Source organism: Alligator mississippiensis, chromosome 1 (genome assembly GCF_030867095.1).
Source record: "Alligator mississippiensis isolate rAllMis1 chromosome 1, rAllMis1, whole genome shotgun sequence".
NCBI classification, from domain to species: Eukaryota; Metazoa; Chordata; order Crocodylia; family Alligatoridae; genus Alligator; species Alligator mississippiensis.
The window spans coordinates 292,349,672-292,366,564 of record NC_081824.1 but is presented as its reverse complement, the minus strand read 5'-3'; the positions used below and the strand labels follow the sequence as shown (position 1 = coordinate 292,366,564).

Below are 16,893 nucleotides of genomic sequence, written 5' to 3'. Positions count from 1 at the left end.
AGGCCTTGGGGAGCAGCTCCTAGCAGCAGCTGTGTCCAAGTGGGTCTGTGCACAGCCTCCGGCTACACATGCTGCTCCAGCCAAGAGATGGTACCCCTCCCTACCAGCAGACTGGGGCAGAGCATGCACTCATCCAGGGCTCTGCACCCCCACAGCCAGGACTAGGCATGTGTTATTGGTTAACCATTTAACCGATATAATTAGAGGTTACACAGACCCCTTTTTAAATGATATTTACATCCCGACTTCACATTTGGTATGTTTCTTTTGTAACCTGTTGTATTTATTGGCATTGACTACAATACCAACATATACACTAGGGGCAGAACCTGCTCGCTGTTCCCACTGGGCGAAGCCAGTGCTATAGCCCCAAAGCACCCAGCAGCCAGGGTGTCTCCCACTACTGTCCAGACCAGCTCGCTGCTTGAGCTCCAAGGGGCCCAATCCTTTTTTCTCCAGAGCTTGCCCCACTGTGCTTCTGCCAGCGGGAGCAGTGAGTACCCGGTCCAAGTGGCAGTGTGAGGCAGCGTGGCTGCTGGGTGCTCTGAGATTGTGCTCTGCCTGATGTCCCTGGGGGGTGAGGCACCATGCCCAGTCCCGCTGCGCTCCAGCATCCCCACTTACCCACTGCATCCTAGAATACTGAAGGACTTCAATTTGGGCAAAATAACTGTGGGAAGTGGCCACACCTTAATGGAACAGGAGCAAAATTAGAAGGATTAGAGATAATCCTGCCCTGGAGTGGCCTACCTTTAAGCCAAATAATGACTGCTTTAAATTCCTTAAAAAGTGTTAATGTGCAGCCCATCCAGCAGTCAAGAGCTCCAAAAACTGCCTAAAATTACCAGATAACAAGGCCCAAAGTAAGCAGTATCTGCTGTAGGGGAGGGAAGGCGAGATGAAGAGGTTGTAGAGGGGGATCAGTTGCAAGGCACATGGCAGGAAAGGGGATGCGCTGGGTTGAGCTTCCTGCAACTGATCCCTGGAACTGCGGATTGCAATTGGCCATGGGCCACAGGCTGGGCTCCCACTGGTGTAGCCTACCATCATTAAAAGCCAGCTCTTCCCCCACACTATGTACCGACTGATGCAACCATTAACTCGTAATATTACCAGTGAATGATTATTTATAATTATTCTATAAGAGCAAAAGAAAGTGCAAGTTAGTTTAACTGTTTATCCTTCTCCTTTCCTCACACTGTCCCAGAAAAATAAATTGACTATTTTCCCATAAAAATCCAATTACTTTCCAGAAAACCAGTAACAGCAATCACAAGGCTACAAAACCAGCTGAAAAACAGATAAGAATTATTCAAATCATCATACAGTGCTCTAAGAAACAACCTATTGTGTTTTAGTACAATGATGTTTTTGGTTGGTTTTACTGTATTTCTTGATACAAACCCCTTTTCCCCCAAAACCAGCTATTTGAAACTGGGGTAAGCCTTAAGTGCAATGAAATACATTAACAGCAGTTTCTTCCACTTAAGCTTCTTCCAGGCAAAAGCAAAAGCAACTCTGCACATCATCTACCGACAGCAGGACAATGAGTGGACAGACACAGCTCCCTTCCTGGTACTCAGTTACTGCAAAGAAAGATAATTTTTAATTCTGCCTTTTAAAAAACAATGTGCGTGTCTTATTCCGTGCATGTTGCATGCAAGAAAGCATGGTATTTATAATTAGAAATTACAAAACAGGCAGAAGGCCCGTACGACGCAACGGATGTTTCCAGACCTTCTCATTAAATACCCCCAGGATCCACACACACACACACACACACACACACACACACACACACACAAATACAGCAATTTAAATTAGTTTTTACATACAGATGTTCAGCATGGTCAACATTGGTTTGTGTCATTTTTCTTATTTAGAAATCAGTTATTCCTACTGGACAACAAAGCTGAAAAGAATCATATGCAAGAAAGGAAAGGTATGGAAATCAGAACAGGAAAAAAGAGGTACAGCTACTCCTCGCTTAACACTGTAGTTACGTTCTTGAAAAATGTGACTTTAAGCAAAACGATGTTAAGCGAATCCAATTACGTCACAGTACTTACCTACTAGCAGGCAGCAGCCAAACAACGTTAAAACTGAACACTGTGTGACTTTAAACAAGTATAATCTCTAATAGATCAGCGATGTAATAACGAAACAACATTAACTGGGACAACATTAAGTGAGGAGTACCTGTATTTGTACAAACGTGTGTGTAAAAAGCAGTGCTATTTTGAATTTCTGCAGAAGCTTCTTTCTGCGCTACTTTATCCCAAATAATTTTCTTCATTCTGTTCTTTGTAGACTATTACACCAATTGGCTTGCAATTTGAGCAGACTATACAATACGAAGGCATGAAACAGTATGTTTCTTTAAGAGGGACAACTTGAATGTACCAAAAACTAAGTAGAAAGAGTTTGTAAAAAGTTTTCAATCAACTTTGTGCATATGATAGCACTTTGCATAAAGTCTACTTCATTATTTTTCATTATGTAGCTACTATTTCACATGCACTTCAATTTAAGACCTCCTTTTTCAAAGGGAAAATGTGTTTTATTTACCAAGAAATATTCAAGGGCTTTTACCATAAACTGGACGTTAGTAAAAACCATCCCCAGGGGCTAACTGGTGCTGTAAGGTTAATAAGAAAAATTAAAGCTATAGTACTTTCTAGTCTAAGGGATTCCAGAGTGCTTTACAAATCAGGATGATCTGTACTGAAGTAATACCTAAGAGCCCTAATCATGGACCAGGATCCCATTGTAGTAGACACCGTACAAACAATAAGATGGCCCCTGCCTTCAAAACTCTTAGGTATAGGATAAGAGATAGCACAATGATAAAGAAAAGGGGACCATGATGAGCAATCAGCCACCTCAGTATACAGATTGCCTAATGACAGTCAAGTTTTTTGTTGGCATCAAAGCAATCGAATATTTTATAGTGAAGCAAAAAAAAAGGGCAAGATTTGAACAAGTGGCTTTGCAGATGTACGTGGGCAGCAGTTGCCATATATGAGGAACAGAGAAGAAGGTACCTGATCACTTAAACAAGTGCGGCACAAAAGTCCTTTGCATCTCAGCTCTACCGATCTCTCAACAGTATCTGATGGTTGATAGGTAGGGTGGAGATAGGTCATGAGGGGCACATAGCTTATGTTTGGTGATACAGAGAGAAGTCAGTTAACAGAATGCTATGATTAATGATATTAGCAAGAAAAAAAGATATTTGCAAGAGCATTATTAATAAACATAACGGGAAGACTGTTTTTTGGTTGAAGTCAGAAAACAGTCACCTTTGGAATGCCAATGTTTCATGGCCACAAAGTAAAAAGTGACTGGACATCACAGTTTGCCTACTTCCAGAGAAAGACCAGAGTCAAACCTGGGGGTCCAAAGAATAGTGAACCCACTCTCAAAATCAGACCACTAAGCATTCCCCTTTGGTTTTTAGGCAACTGTAAAATGACTGCCATTTTATGAGAGAGAGGTTTTTTTAACCCCTATGTTTGGCAACTTTACCCCATAACGTCTGTAAAGAGTCTCTTCCCTATGATACACGTCATATTACGATTAGTGGTAGTTTCCACTTCTACAGTAAAACAGAGCCCTCCAAGCCAACTTGCTCCCCTTTCCAACTAAATTACACCCATTCTCTCTTTATAAGAGATATACTATAATTCTACAAGCACAGCAACCTTTCTAGCTTACATCACAACAAGCATTTATTGAACTTCCTTTCTACCTATATAAACATCCCCATAAAATGAGACCAGCAAGTTTATTTTAGGGATCTATAATTTAGTTGAAGAATGATATTTTTCAGAACAAGATGTTCACTTTACATCTATTCATCTAAAATTACAGTACATTGTACAATTCCTTTTTGATTTGCGAACGCTGGACTACTTCTGGAGGTTCAACAAGCACTCTAGAAGGTACATAAACTATCAACATACAACAAAATGAAAAGGAAAAATCATACAAGGTTCATTATATATTGAAAATGCTCATTAGCACATAATATAAATATCTAACCCAAACACATACCAATGAACATTTTCAGAGATAAATCCCCCTCTTCCCTCCCCCGTCCCACAGAGAACAGCAGTTTTAGAAACATGAGCCTGAGAGAATCAATTTCTCCAGACTAGAGGATCCTAAGTAAGGTTTTCCCCCTTAAAATAGACTCTGCTGGCCCACTGTTATAAGTGCAGACATCCTTGCAGAACCTATACTGCATACCAATCCAAGACCCTACAACAGACTCTGTACAGGTGAACCCTAGCACTGAAACAAATCTGCACCAACTTCAGGCTTCACATGGGTACAAGCACACACACACACAAAGCAGCTTGCAGGATCAGGGATTAGCAAACTAACATCTCAATGTTTAATATAACTGGAACTGGGTAGCTGAATAAATCTCAATCTGCTCTCAGTGAAGGGCTATCAAAATAGAAGATTCTTATCATGACCTATAAAATAAAAGTATTACAAACTACCATATTTTAATTAATGGAGAAATTTAGCAGTCCACATTTGATGCTTCCATATTCCAAAGTCCAAATCTTTCACCTATTACATACTCGGAAAAGCTTTAAAGACTGAGAACGAAAGTAAATATTGATTAGTCCCAAAGGCTACTTGCAGACAAGGGGGGGGGGAAAAAAAAGGTGCTTTACTTTAAACTCAGCATGCTCCTATGCAAGCACAGCACAGGCCCAGAAGAGGCATCATGTGAGTTGAACCTGGCTCACCCAATGTTTGTATAGATCAGACACTTCTTTGGTGTTTTTATCTAACAGCTGATTGAATCAACTATTAGATAAAAGTACCAAAAACCCGTGCTGAAGTGCCTGGTCTATACAGATGCTGCAGACCCGGATCAAGCCAACATGCTGGTGCTTCCAGTAAAGCTCCTCCTCCTTGCCCAGATCTACTCCACCCCCAACAATTCTTCATTCATTTAACTTCTTGAAACTTTGCACTTCTAGAGAGTGGTAAGGGCTTGGCTCTGTGTACACAAACTTGTAAAGAGAATAGGGCTAATGGGTAGGTAATCAGGTCTGTTATCTCTCATTTCCATATACTGCTGGTAACAAGGGTGTTACCTCTGGAGAGACAAATCCACAGTTTGAGAACTGAAACTAAGCAGCACAGAGGTGCTTAATGGGATCTTCTAGATTAGACTGAGCACTGAATCCTATTGGGCAGAGTAATTATCTTTACTAATCTATAAAGGAACCTCTGGAAACCCCGTAAGATTGGGCCCCTAATATAGCCCATGGCCTGCTGTGACCTATTTATAAAACTTTTCTAAAAAGGTTACATGAATATACTGTCTCAGATGGTATATAATTAGAAGTTATAATCCCTATTCCATGATGATACCTTTGCGCTTCAACATGTCTTAAAAAAATCTATATAAAGAAGGTTTTAATTTAAATAAGCATCTTAATACAGACTATTAAATTTAAAAAAATGATTTAAAGATAAGCAAATCCATTTTTTTTCATTTAAAGAAAGTTGTTAATTTTTATCCACCCTGACTGTACCAGAAAAACAGAAACTATATAATTAAAGACCACCAAAACAACTGTCATCCCCTAACTTCTGAGTGCTTAAATGAAAACCTAAAAAAAACAACTACTCTATCATAAGAACAACATAGGTTCTTAGTTATGTAAAATAATTAACACAGGGGTAAGCCCTTGGTTTCCTACACTGCTTGCTGGATCTGATGAAAAACGTAATAGTCTGAGCTGTGTATCCGTTATGTTAATTGACAAACCAATTTTCTTATAAAATGTAGCAAAACTAGCAATCCTTTTAAGAAATCAATTGAATCTTATTTTGAAGAGTCAGATTATTTGTTTTCCCTTAATATCTGAATTCAATCCTACAAATCTCTGATCACACAGCCAAACTAAAAAATAACATATGTTGCATTGGAGGGGGGGGGGGGGGAGGATATTAATGCAGTAGTCTTCAAACTCACATACTGTAGTCAATCCAGAAATTTCTGCTATCCATTTTGAAAAAGGAAAACTATGAAATCTCTATTACCTGTCGCTTATTTTCTTTGGTAAGCCCTTTAATACACAGATTTCATTCTGAAGCAGAATGTTTATTTTTGTCCTTTATTTTGTCCTTTTGACTCCTAATTGGAGAGTTCACTAGAAGGTTACTATAAATGAAAGCAACATAATGTACACGGACATGGTGCTTAGAAAATGTTTATGCAAATTACAAGACCATCAGGCAACTCAGTGCAATACAACTGTTTCTTTCAAGAGATGTTGGAACCAGATCCAGAAAGAACTACAGCAAATTGACAGGGCTGTGTCAGGAAATCTACACACCATCAGCTTATAACATGTGTGGCTCTAGCCAGCAGTTTATACTATGAAACCTGTAAGCAGAATGGATAAAAACCAGCAATTAAAAAAAAAAAAATTGGGTTTTTTTATTTAAAGAGGATTTTTTTTAATTTAATATTTTTTTATTTTTAAGAGGTTTTTTTCCAAAAAAATAAACCCATATAGTTTTAATTTAAGATAAGTTAAAGCTCAAAGATATCAACATGGAATAGGGATTATAACTTCTAATTATATACACTATTTGAGACAAATATATTCATGTAACCTTTTTAGAAAAGTTTTATAAATAGGTCACAACAGGCCATGGGTAAGTCAGGCCATGAATAAATCAGTTTATGAACTTTTACTACTATTTACAGCACTAGTAGTACATGTTACTCTTCTGCCTTTCCCTTTTTTTTTTTTTTTTTTTTGTGTTGCCACTTCAACAATATTAGGGGCCCAATCTTACGGGGTTCCCAGAGGCTCCTCTATAGATTAGTAAAGAATAAAGAAAACCACTTAACCCAATGGGATTCAGTGCTCAGCCTAGTTAGGAGATTCCATGAAGCAATGCATCTGTGATGTTTAGTTTCAGTTCTCAAGCTGTGGATTTGTGCCTCCAGAGATAACGTCCTTATTAAGAGTAGTATATTGAGATAAGAGATAATAGATCTGAGTGATTACCCACCCATCAACCCTCTTGTCTCTCTGCAAATTTGTACACACAGAGTTAAGCCCTTACTTTCTCTAAAAGTGCAAAGTTTCAAGAAGTTAAGTAAATAAGGGATATCAGACAACAAGAATGCACTTTTTGCAGAAAACAGTGATTAAATTGAGGCTTCCTGGCCAGCAATTTAAATCAAATCCACCCTGCCTGTAAGCAGTTCATTTCACTTTTGTGATTTTGAGTCTCTCTTAGGGTAATCCAAGAATGATTTACCTTTAGAAAACTAATCCTTTTAAAGTAGTGCTAAAATATAGTTTTGCAAAGCTAAAATATATGCAGCTTTTCTACCAAGACAGAGGTGTTTTCTGTATATAGAAAGTATCACTCTGTCATCTGAACCCAAACTTCCTTTTAATTTATGCAGTATTTATTACAGAATGTACTTGCGTACCACATGCACTCCTTCCCCAAGTATCAACCCTCTAAAACTGGAGGACGGAAGCAAGGAAACCGATTTTGATTTACTGGAATAGAAACACGGAAGAACAGAAGTATAGGTGCTGTGCTGTAATGGCTGCCAAAATAGCTGTTGCTTCTCTCTAGGTCAGCAAGCAGCAGGAGCAGAGTCCAGTGTTAATCTTCCCACAGCCACTGCTGTGCTGGTAGTAGCTTTTGGATGTGAAAAGGTTAACACAATAGCTTTTGCCTGAAGAGCCACTGAACTGGCTGAGGGCAAGTGAGCTGCTGCACGCAGTCAGCTCTCAGGCATCTGGAAAAATCTTGTTTTCTATATTCTGCTGTCCCAAAACAAGGTGTATGTCTTATCTGGGCGTACACATGGTATGTGAGAAAATGCAGTGGTAGCTATTACTCAAGATGTATGTTTATGTGAAGCTCAAAATAAATGTTTCACAACAGAAACCCTTACCTTTCCTCTATAACTTACAATAAACCTGTTGAAGACAGGACCCAAATATTAGATATTAACCTCACTGAGAAACCATTTTGATCTAGAACAAGGGTGTTAAACATAAGAACCAGATCTGGCCCATGGGAATTCCACAAGAGCCAGAAATTTGGGGCAGGGCAAGCTGAGGTAGAGCCTGCCAGGGTCCAGAGCCCTACTGGAGATGCATGTTGGCAGCCAGGAGCCAATGATGCATCTCTGAACCACCACGGCTCAACCCACCACCACCACTGCAGTCTGGATCTGGCCCAGTATTCTGATTGAACATGATTAACACACAAGACAGGTTATTACAAAATCCTGACAAATTTCAAATGCACTCACTTATGGAAAGATACTTACAATAAGCTAGCTTTGCAGGGAACAGATGAAAAACAGAAAAAAAAAATACTGAAAAGGCACTAGAAATAATTAAGTTAATCCTAAAGACAATGCATTAAAACAGAACAGAACATTCATTTTCCATAAGTAAATATGTTTAATACATTCCACAATAGAAAGCCAAATCAAAAAATGTATCATTTCATGGCGGGTTTTGCGATTGTTGGGGTTTTTTTTTGCAATTTTACTGTTCACCACTAAGTCTTGCCAGTCTGGAAGATTCAAGAATTTGCTTTTCTTGTTCTGCTCTTTACGCTTTAGCATTTCTACGATGCTTACCAGCACTTTCTCTCATCAACATTAATTCTCACACCCTCTCTGTGAGATTGGGACAGTGATGCTTCCCTCCCTATCTGTAGAACAGACAAAGATAAGCAACACTCCCAAGGTCACACAGTAAGTCTGTGGTATACTTAACTAAAACCCTATACTTACACCTGTGTTTCATAGCAAAATCATTCTTCCTGATATGTTACTTGCATAATAACAGCAAATAGCTAGGAGTTTTTCAAACCCACATTAGATGTCCATAACAGTTTTTCACTCTCCAATGCAGAGTTCCTCTTACAGGCAGATACACAATTTTGAACAAGCTTTCACAGAAAAGTTATAAATGGGAAAAAATTCTCCCCTCAGATTTAGACTCCCATGTCTGATAGTCAAGGCATACAGGGAGATTAGACAGCAACTCAAAACTGTATGGAATTAGAATAATTTTTTCCAAGATAAATTAATGGAAGGGTTTAAAACTGATGAGGAGTAAGAGCTTTTCTTCTAGATAAAACACACAGAATCTCCTCCTTCACCCCTGTACTTATGTAAAATTTCAAGGTTCAGCCACTTCTATGGCTTACAGATAAAAAGCATTTTCTTTCGACTAAAAAGCTAGGACAGACTTTTGGATATGTACAAAATGCTATTGTCTCAAAGATAAATAAGGGTTAAAAAGTAAACATAAAAGCCACATAACTAGTGTACAATTAGTCATATAAATAATGTAATATTCTAATATAAATTCTTAAACTGAAAGGGCACCATTTATGGTTTATTCCTGCAAACAGTTATGGTTCATAACTTTACCTATAGCAGTGATTCTCAACCAGGATGATGGGGTAATTTGAGATGCAATGAGATACTTTTAAAGGGTGCCCCAGAAAGTGTGAGTAGATATGCAAGATGTAAAGAGATAAGCAGATACCAACAGGCTCCAGCTTCCTGGCTGCTCTCCTGTCTCTAATGCCTGGCTCCTCTGCAAGGAAGTACACACTGTAATGAATAAGTTTTTGAAACAGGATGCTGCTGCTCAATTCACAGAGGTTTTGGAGGGATGCCTTCAGTTTAAAAAGATTGAGAACCACTGGCCTGTAGGAATAGTTCCACTAGGTGTGGTAGGATTTAAATCTCTGAGATGCAAAGTCATAGACTGTGCTCGTCTCATATAACTATTTATTTTTGCGTGAGAATGTGGATCAACTATTTAAAGCCTGAGTATAAACGGTTACAATTAGCATCTCAAAAGTCAAATGGTAAGGCTACAGAACACCTAACATCCAAAAAGAGAAAAAGAAATTTCAGGTTAAGAGTAATACGTTCCTAAGATTTTTTAAGCATTTCTATCCTATTTTGAAGGGCTAATTTTGGTACAACATACAGGAAGTTTTAGTGTAATAAAATACTGCATCATCAGATCTCATATCCTACTGGATTTCTAATTGCGTAATAATTGCATGTTTTTTTTTCCTTTCATAAGGTACAAGCATAGAGACAATTTCAAATTGAGCAGCTATTTTCAGTGCAATAACTGTAAGTATACAAAGTCTTTGGCAGGTTACAACTTAAAAAATAACTATGTTTAATAAAATAATAAATTATCACAAAGAGAGCTTCTTGGGCCATTAACACAAATTTTACAAGCCCAAAGTGATTAGATTCTCAAACTGACCCAGAGCAGAGATCTAGCACAGGTCCTCTACACAGGATCACCCCAGACATGCATAATAAACAAATCTTCTGATTACAGTTTGTTTTACACTTTAAAAAAATACTATGAACATTGAAATTAAAGACCAACTGCTACATGAATGTTATATCTATAGTTAAATTAACTCTGCATTAAAAGATCTCCTTTAACTTCCTTGGGCTGCTGCTGTTTTGACTTAATTTGTTCTGTTTTCTCTTTTATTTTTTTCCTTTTTTTTTTTTAAATAATAATGGAAGTTAAGCTTTTTTACATTTTTGCTTTATGCAGAATGTTCCCTTAGTGAATATGCTGCCTAAGACTAAAAGTTAGAATCTGCAATTACACTAGCACAGACAAAATGACAAGAGCCATTCAGCATGATTCAGGATATATACCAATCACTAGGTAATGATCCCTTTCTGAAGGCAGGAAAAACTACCTGTACAATTATGGGAGGAAAGGAAAGGTTATTTACATTTCCCAGCAAAGGTTACAGCAACAGCTAGAGACAGGATCCAGATGACAGACCATTGATCTACTGTGAAATGGCAACTCTTGTATTCCTCAATCTTGATAGACGGTCTACAGAACTAAGTCTTAAAGGAGACTTGTGAAGAAAAGGTAACTACCTAGAAAGAGATCTTATATCTAAATAAAGTAGTAGTATACTATCAAAGGAACAGAAGAATGAAAAGACGTAACTGTAGCCTGAGGCAAGAAGTGGAAAGTGTTGCCTGCCTTACTCGAAAGAAGTTGGAGCTTAATACCCTAGAGACATTTTTCAGAAGCAGTTCATGCCTGTGAAACATGACCCCATAAGGATGCCAATATCATCAGCGAGAGCATCCAAGTACTAATCACCAGCAAAAAGGGGGCGGACCAGTTTACCTTATGCACCCACGATTCACGTTGTCATGTTCACCTGTAGCTTGTATCTAAACTTTTTAAATGACTTCACCCGCCTTCCTACTTTCTCTATAGCTGCAAACTGATGCCAACCCTCTGCGCACAACAGAATGGAAGCCGGACACCTAAGAAAAAGCCACACTCCCTGCTTCCAATTGCCTGCAAATCTGCAAAAAGAGATAAACCATGGGCTGACGTGCTTTCCTGGCCTGGCAGCCATATCCCCTCAACAGGGAGTCCGAAGTGGAAGGCTGGCTGCCTGCTTGCAAGAGTGAACTGCTTTGCTGACCTGTTAACACGTCCAATATCATAGAAAGTGAGAGTTGGAAGGGACCTCAGAAGGCATCTAGTGCAACTACCTGCTCACAGCAGGACCATCCCCAACTAGACTACATCTATACAGATATATACACATACATACACAGTGGAATATATACACACACAATACACACACAACTCTTGTATTCCTCAATCTTGGCAGCTGGTCTACAGAACTAATTCTTAAAAGAGACTAGTGAGGAAAAGGTAACTACCTACAAAGAGACCTTATATCTAAATAAAGTAATGGTATCCTATCAAAGGTGCAAAAGAATAGAAATAAGTAAATGTGGTCTGAGGCAAGAGATGGAAAGTGGTGTCTGCCTTACTCAAAAGTGTATGTACATACATGCACACACAAGAATATCTATCTATATCTAGATATAAACATTTCTCAAAACTGACCCAGAGCAGAGATCTAGCAGAACCTCTCTACTCGGGATCACCCCAGACATGCATAATGAACGGACAAACCTGATTACAATTTACAATATATGCAGACACCCACAACACACATGCATACGCACAGATGCAATATATCTGTACTATATATACAGACACTATATGTAGAGATACCTATCATTCTACCTAGCTTTCTATGTGGGTATGTATACACAGGCACAGACTACAACCTCCGCCCGCAAAAGCCAGACGAAAAAGGCCGGGAGGTGGTAGATGCCAGCCGCACCACCCAGCCCGGCCGACACCCGCCCGCAGCCCCGGCTCTCGCGGCGCTGCAGCGCGCAGCCCCTGCGGGCAAGAGCCGAGCGCGACGCCCAGTGCCCGGCCCGCACGAGCGCGGGGGCGGCGGAACGGGACAAAGGAGGAGGCAGCGAAGCCTCCGGGGTCACCTCTGCGTCGCGCGCGCCCAGCCCCCGCCCCGGCGCCGCTCGGCCCGGCCCGGCCCGGCCCGGCCGGACAGACACCGGCTCGGCGGGTGGGCAGCACCGCCAGGGTGACCGCCGCCCCAGCCCCGCGGTACCTCATCCCTGCGGGAGCGCCGCCCCGATCACTGCCGCGGCGATGGCGGCGGGGACGGAGACGGAAGAGCCGGCGCGGCAACCGCCACCGCGAGACACACCATCCCTCCCGCCGCCGTCTGGGCCGGGGGGGGGGGGGGGGAAGGAAAGGGGGGCGGGAAGGGCGGGGAGTGGACTCCCTCCCCTGCCAGCCGCCGTACTGCCGCGCAACCGAACTGCCCGCGCAGCCTACGCCCTGGAAGGGGCCCCGCCCCCTCCACCCTGACAGACATTCACACCGACCCATCGCTGCGGGGAGAAGAGGGCAGCGACGCGAGGCGAAGCCGGCCGACGCGTCGCGGGGCAACCACCAATCAGAAGCGAGCCCCGCCTCTTAACTCGCATTGCGGGGCGGGAAGTCAGAGAGAGGAGGTTTCGCCTGCCCCGCTCGGGCGGAATAAAGGGACCAATCCGATTCGCCTTGAGGAGGGAGGGGGCGAGGTCCTAAGGGAAGAGACCAATCAGGTGCTCCCTGAGGCGGGGCTTCAAATGGGCCCCTTACATTGGACGCCCATAAAGGGACCAGGCGAGGGAGCTAGTGCCCGTAATGCAGAGCTGCATCTCCCAATCCCTCGAATGCGTGGACTGGCCGCTCTGCCTGCAGGGCATTCTGGGAGCTGTGGTCTTATCCCTGTCGGGTAGCGTAGTCCCCGCCCCCTTGCCTCGCATTGGAGCCCCGCCCCACCCCTCTGCTTAGATTGACAGATACTCTAACCAATTGCCCGGTTCGCCCGCTCTCTGACTGTTGGGGGCGGGGCCCCGGGCGGGGAGGGGGCGGCGGTGGCTCTGGCAGGCGGCTGAGGGGTGGCTCTGCAGGGGAGAGCGGCGGAAGTCACTAACGGTTTGTCATGGCAACGGTGGGCGGCCGGAGTCGCCTCCCCTTTTCCCCCGGGCTAGTCAGGAACCCCTGGCCCCCACCCCTCCCCGCGCGTCGCGCCGAATCCCAGCGCCGTCACGGGCGCCACGGTTGTAACGGCCGTGCGGGCGGCGGTTGGCGCTGGGGCCGGGCCCGGGACAGCCGCGCCTCAGGTCTCCGCTGCTCCCTGCGCCCGCCCGCGTCCTCCGCCAGTTACATGGCGCTTTGGCTCCGCTTGGTTTCTAGCCTGTGCTCGCTGTTGTTTTGCAGGGCGGGATGAAGGCCTTGTTCTGGCAGCGCGGGGCGTCCGGCGGGGCCGCCGCCTTCGTCTTCCAGGAGAGGGTGCGTCCGCTGGGGGGAGCCGGAGAAAGAAGAGTTGTTGGATAATTTGGGTGGAAGAAAGGGGTGAATGAAATACTTGTGGGGGGCGGTTTCCTTCTGTGGTAGTATGAGAGGGGCGCTGTAGTGGGGCAGTCCAGAAAGGATTTCTTTTATTGGGCCACCTACACAGTTGTGGAAAGGTTGTCTTGGGGCATTTTTCCTGGACCGAATACGTAGCTGGTATCAAGCATTTCTTGAGGTAGTAGTTTTATTGGACCAACTGTGAAACTGATCCAAAGGATTTCGTGGGACAAAAGGTTTTCTTGAACCAGCTGCGTAGTTGGGATAAGAGATTTCTTAGGGCTATCACTTTTGGTTGGTCCAGTCAAAGCGAATTGCCCTAAGGCATCCTTCCCTTTATACATGGGGTTGATCAGATCAGTAGCGGGATGCCGCACATAGCTTTGCTGCCCATGTTTTTTTTTAAGGATGTTGACAAATGTATTTTAGTGGCAGTAGCAAACTTAAATGCCTTTGTGGATCCAAGCCCATGTTCCTGTACAGATCGAGTGTTGAGTATTGTTTAGGGTTGCACTGATAGATTTTCTTAGCCAATGCCAATAGCCAGTTATTAATCAACCGTATCAACCGATGCCAATCCAATAACCCGTGTACCAGTGGCAACATGTAGCAGGTGCACGTGCACCCCCTGAGAGTGTCAGCCACACTTGCTGCTTAGGGGATATGCAGGGGGGCAGCCGGGAGCTCTGGTGCCCCCCCTGTGAGCGCCAGCTGATTGCTGCTGCCACAGCCACTCTTGGAAGCAGCTGCAGCGATTGGCCGCCGCAATAGGCCGTTGCAGGATTGGATGTGGGGGGTCCCCCCGGGCAGTGAGATTGGCCATGGAGGGAGCCCCCCCCTTCCCCCTTGGTTGGCAGGACTGGGGGGGCACATGCTACCCCTGACTAAGGCAGCACCAGTTGCCCATGCCATGTACTGACACACTTTTTTCGGCAAGATCCAGCAGCTTCCTGTGTCACATGTATCAGTATCCCGGTGCTTAAAAATGGCAGCAGGGGTGCTTGAACTGAAGCTCATAGAATAAGCTTTAGTTCAAGCATTGCTGACACCATTTTTAAGCAGAGACCCTTTTAAGCAGAGCAGAGCCTAGTGGGGCAAGGGCAGGTATGGGCTACCTGCTTGGGGCTCTCTGCTCTGTTGCCTTTGCCCTGAGAGCCCCACACCAGCCGTGTGCTCGCTGCCTGCCCAGTAGTGGGGGGACAACTTGCTGCCCCCACTGCTGCTGGGTGGGCAGGAGGCTCATAGCTGGTGCGGGGCTCCTAAGGGAAACGCAGCAGAGCAGAGAGCCCCAAGCCCACAGTGGGTCCACTCCACGTACAAATCGGTGGGGGGTCACATGTTTCCCCCCCCCATGCCTCCCCAGGGGACACGTAGGGGGTGCACGTGTATCCCCTGAGATTGGCGGTGCACCCCCTGCAATTGGCTGCCGCTGCTGGTGGTGCCTGAGGACGGTTGCTGCTCGCCACCCCCCACTGCCAGCAGTTGCCATGCCCTTCCCAGCTTCCGGGGACAATCATCATTCATGATATCAGAGATAGGCAAAATATGGCCTACAGGCCAGTTGGAACCTTCCAGGTGACTGGATCTGGCCCATGGCCACCCTCACATGGGGCCATGCCGCACTGGGCTCCCACCAGTGCCAGTGACCCAGCCCTAGCCAGAGTGCAGAGCTGCTGTGCTGCCCCTGGGCACTCCACATGGGGCCAAGCCCTGTCTACTCTCGCTGAAGCAGCCTGCACCACGCTTCTGTCAGCACCCACGGCCCAGCCAGGCCCTCTTCTGTTCCTGCTGCCTCCAACAGCAGCTCCTACCCCTGCCACTTCCAGCAGGGCTGTTCTGAGTGCAGCTGCAGCCAGGTGCTGCTCTGCTCCCCATGCCTCCAGTGCCGGCTACTGATCCTGATCTTGCTCCTTCTATACCGCACTGCTCTGGGTGAGCAGCTTCAGCCAAGCATCTTCCCCAGTGCATAGGGCTCCAGTGCCTGGCCACCCTCCATCAGAAGGCAGCAGGGAGCTGGAGCTAGAGCCCCACATGCTGGTGCAGGAGCCTCCCGGCTGACGCTTCCCACTTGTCCAGTGGCACAGCAGGGGCAAGATCAGGAGCTGCTGCTGGAGGAAGCAGGAGCAGAGCAGCACTCAGCTAGCTGCACTGGGAACAGCCCCGCCAGAAGCTGCTTGGTGCAGTAGAGGCAGGAGCTGCCACTGGAAGCAGTGGGAGCAGAATGGCACCCAGCTGGACTGGGCCATGGGCACTGGCAGGAGCATAGCGCACACTGTCCCAGCATGAGCAGGCAGGGCTTGGCCCCATGTGGTGTGCCGTGGGGGTAGCACAGACCACACTGCCTAGGCAAGCTCTGCTGCATGCGCCCTCTGCCCAACCCTGCCTCCCCTCCTGGGAGCTAGCACTCAGGCAGCCTTCCTCCCACACATGCATCCCCTCCTCCTCCCAACCCCACAGCCCCCCAGAGCTGTAACTGCCCTGTGACCCAGCCCCATGATTCCAGCCTTGCCTACCCCTCCCATTCCTGAACAATGCTCCCTAAGTGCCTGTAACCCCATAGCAAGTTTTGGTGAGTTGTTGTGGTGGGAGGGGCGGTGCTGACCTAGCCTGCAACAGCTCATCAAAACTCCCTGGCACTTGGGCCCAAATACTTGCACCACCCTTGCAATACATAATGGAAGGTCTGGAACCTTATTAAAGCCTGAATAAAGAGCTTAAAGTAAAGGTATCTTTGTGTTGTCAGCTGATCACCAGTGGCCCCTGCTCCATGATTCCCTTATCTAATGAATGTAAAAGACAGTCATCAGTAGCACTCCTAATATGAGATGGGTGGAGTTTTAGTTATTCATGAAAACGGAGTGTTTCTTGTGTTTTATTGGGATAGTGCTTACACTCCCCAGTAAGATAAGCTTATCTGATTAAAGGACAGTCATTATGCCAGAAGTTTAAAGTCTTACCATGTTTTAAAATAAGGTTATCAAACTATTAATAACTTTGGTTGCAATTAGTTGCTCAATTAAAAAAAAAAATTAGTCTCAATTAATTG

At 44.6% G+C, this 16,893-nt stretch overlaps 2 protein-coding genes across 5 annotated transcripts in view; one reads left to right on the top strand and one right to left on the bottom strand.

Moving 5' to 3' along the window:
• The window catches only part of ITSN1 (intersectin 1), a 186,540-nt gene extending 173,841 nt beyond the window's left edge, over positions 1-12,699 (bottom strand). Inside the window, exon 1 of one of the 2 annotated variants that reach the window (XM_006259443.4) lies at positions 12,553-12,699. The gene's annotated coding sequence lies outside the window, so the exon portion shown is untranslated. The remainder of the gene's footprint in view (positions 1-12,552) is intronic. The other variant, XM_014599130.3, reaches the window with a different exon arrangement.
• Positions 12,700-13,368: 669 nt separating this feature from the next.
• Positions 13,369-16,893, top strand: part of CRYZL1 (crystallin zeta like 1) — a 32,388-nt gene continuing 28,863 nt past the window's right edge. Inside the window, exons 1-2 of one of the 3 annotated variants that reach the window (XM_019476406.2) lie at positions 13,369-13,430; positions 13,716-13,787. In XM_019476406.2, coding sequence (XP_019331951.1) covers positions 13,722-13,787 — 66 coding nt within the window. In that variant the 5' untranslated portion in view covers positions 13,369-13,430; positions 13,716-13,721. Of the gene's footprint in view, positions 13,431-13,503; positions 13,788-16,893 lie in introns of those variants that run through there. The other 2 variants (XM_059720724.1, XM_059720725.1) reach the window with 2 other exon arrangements.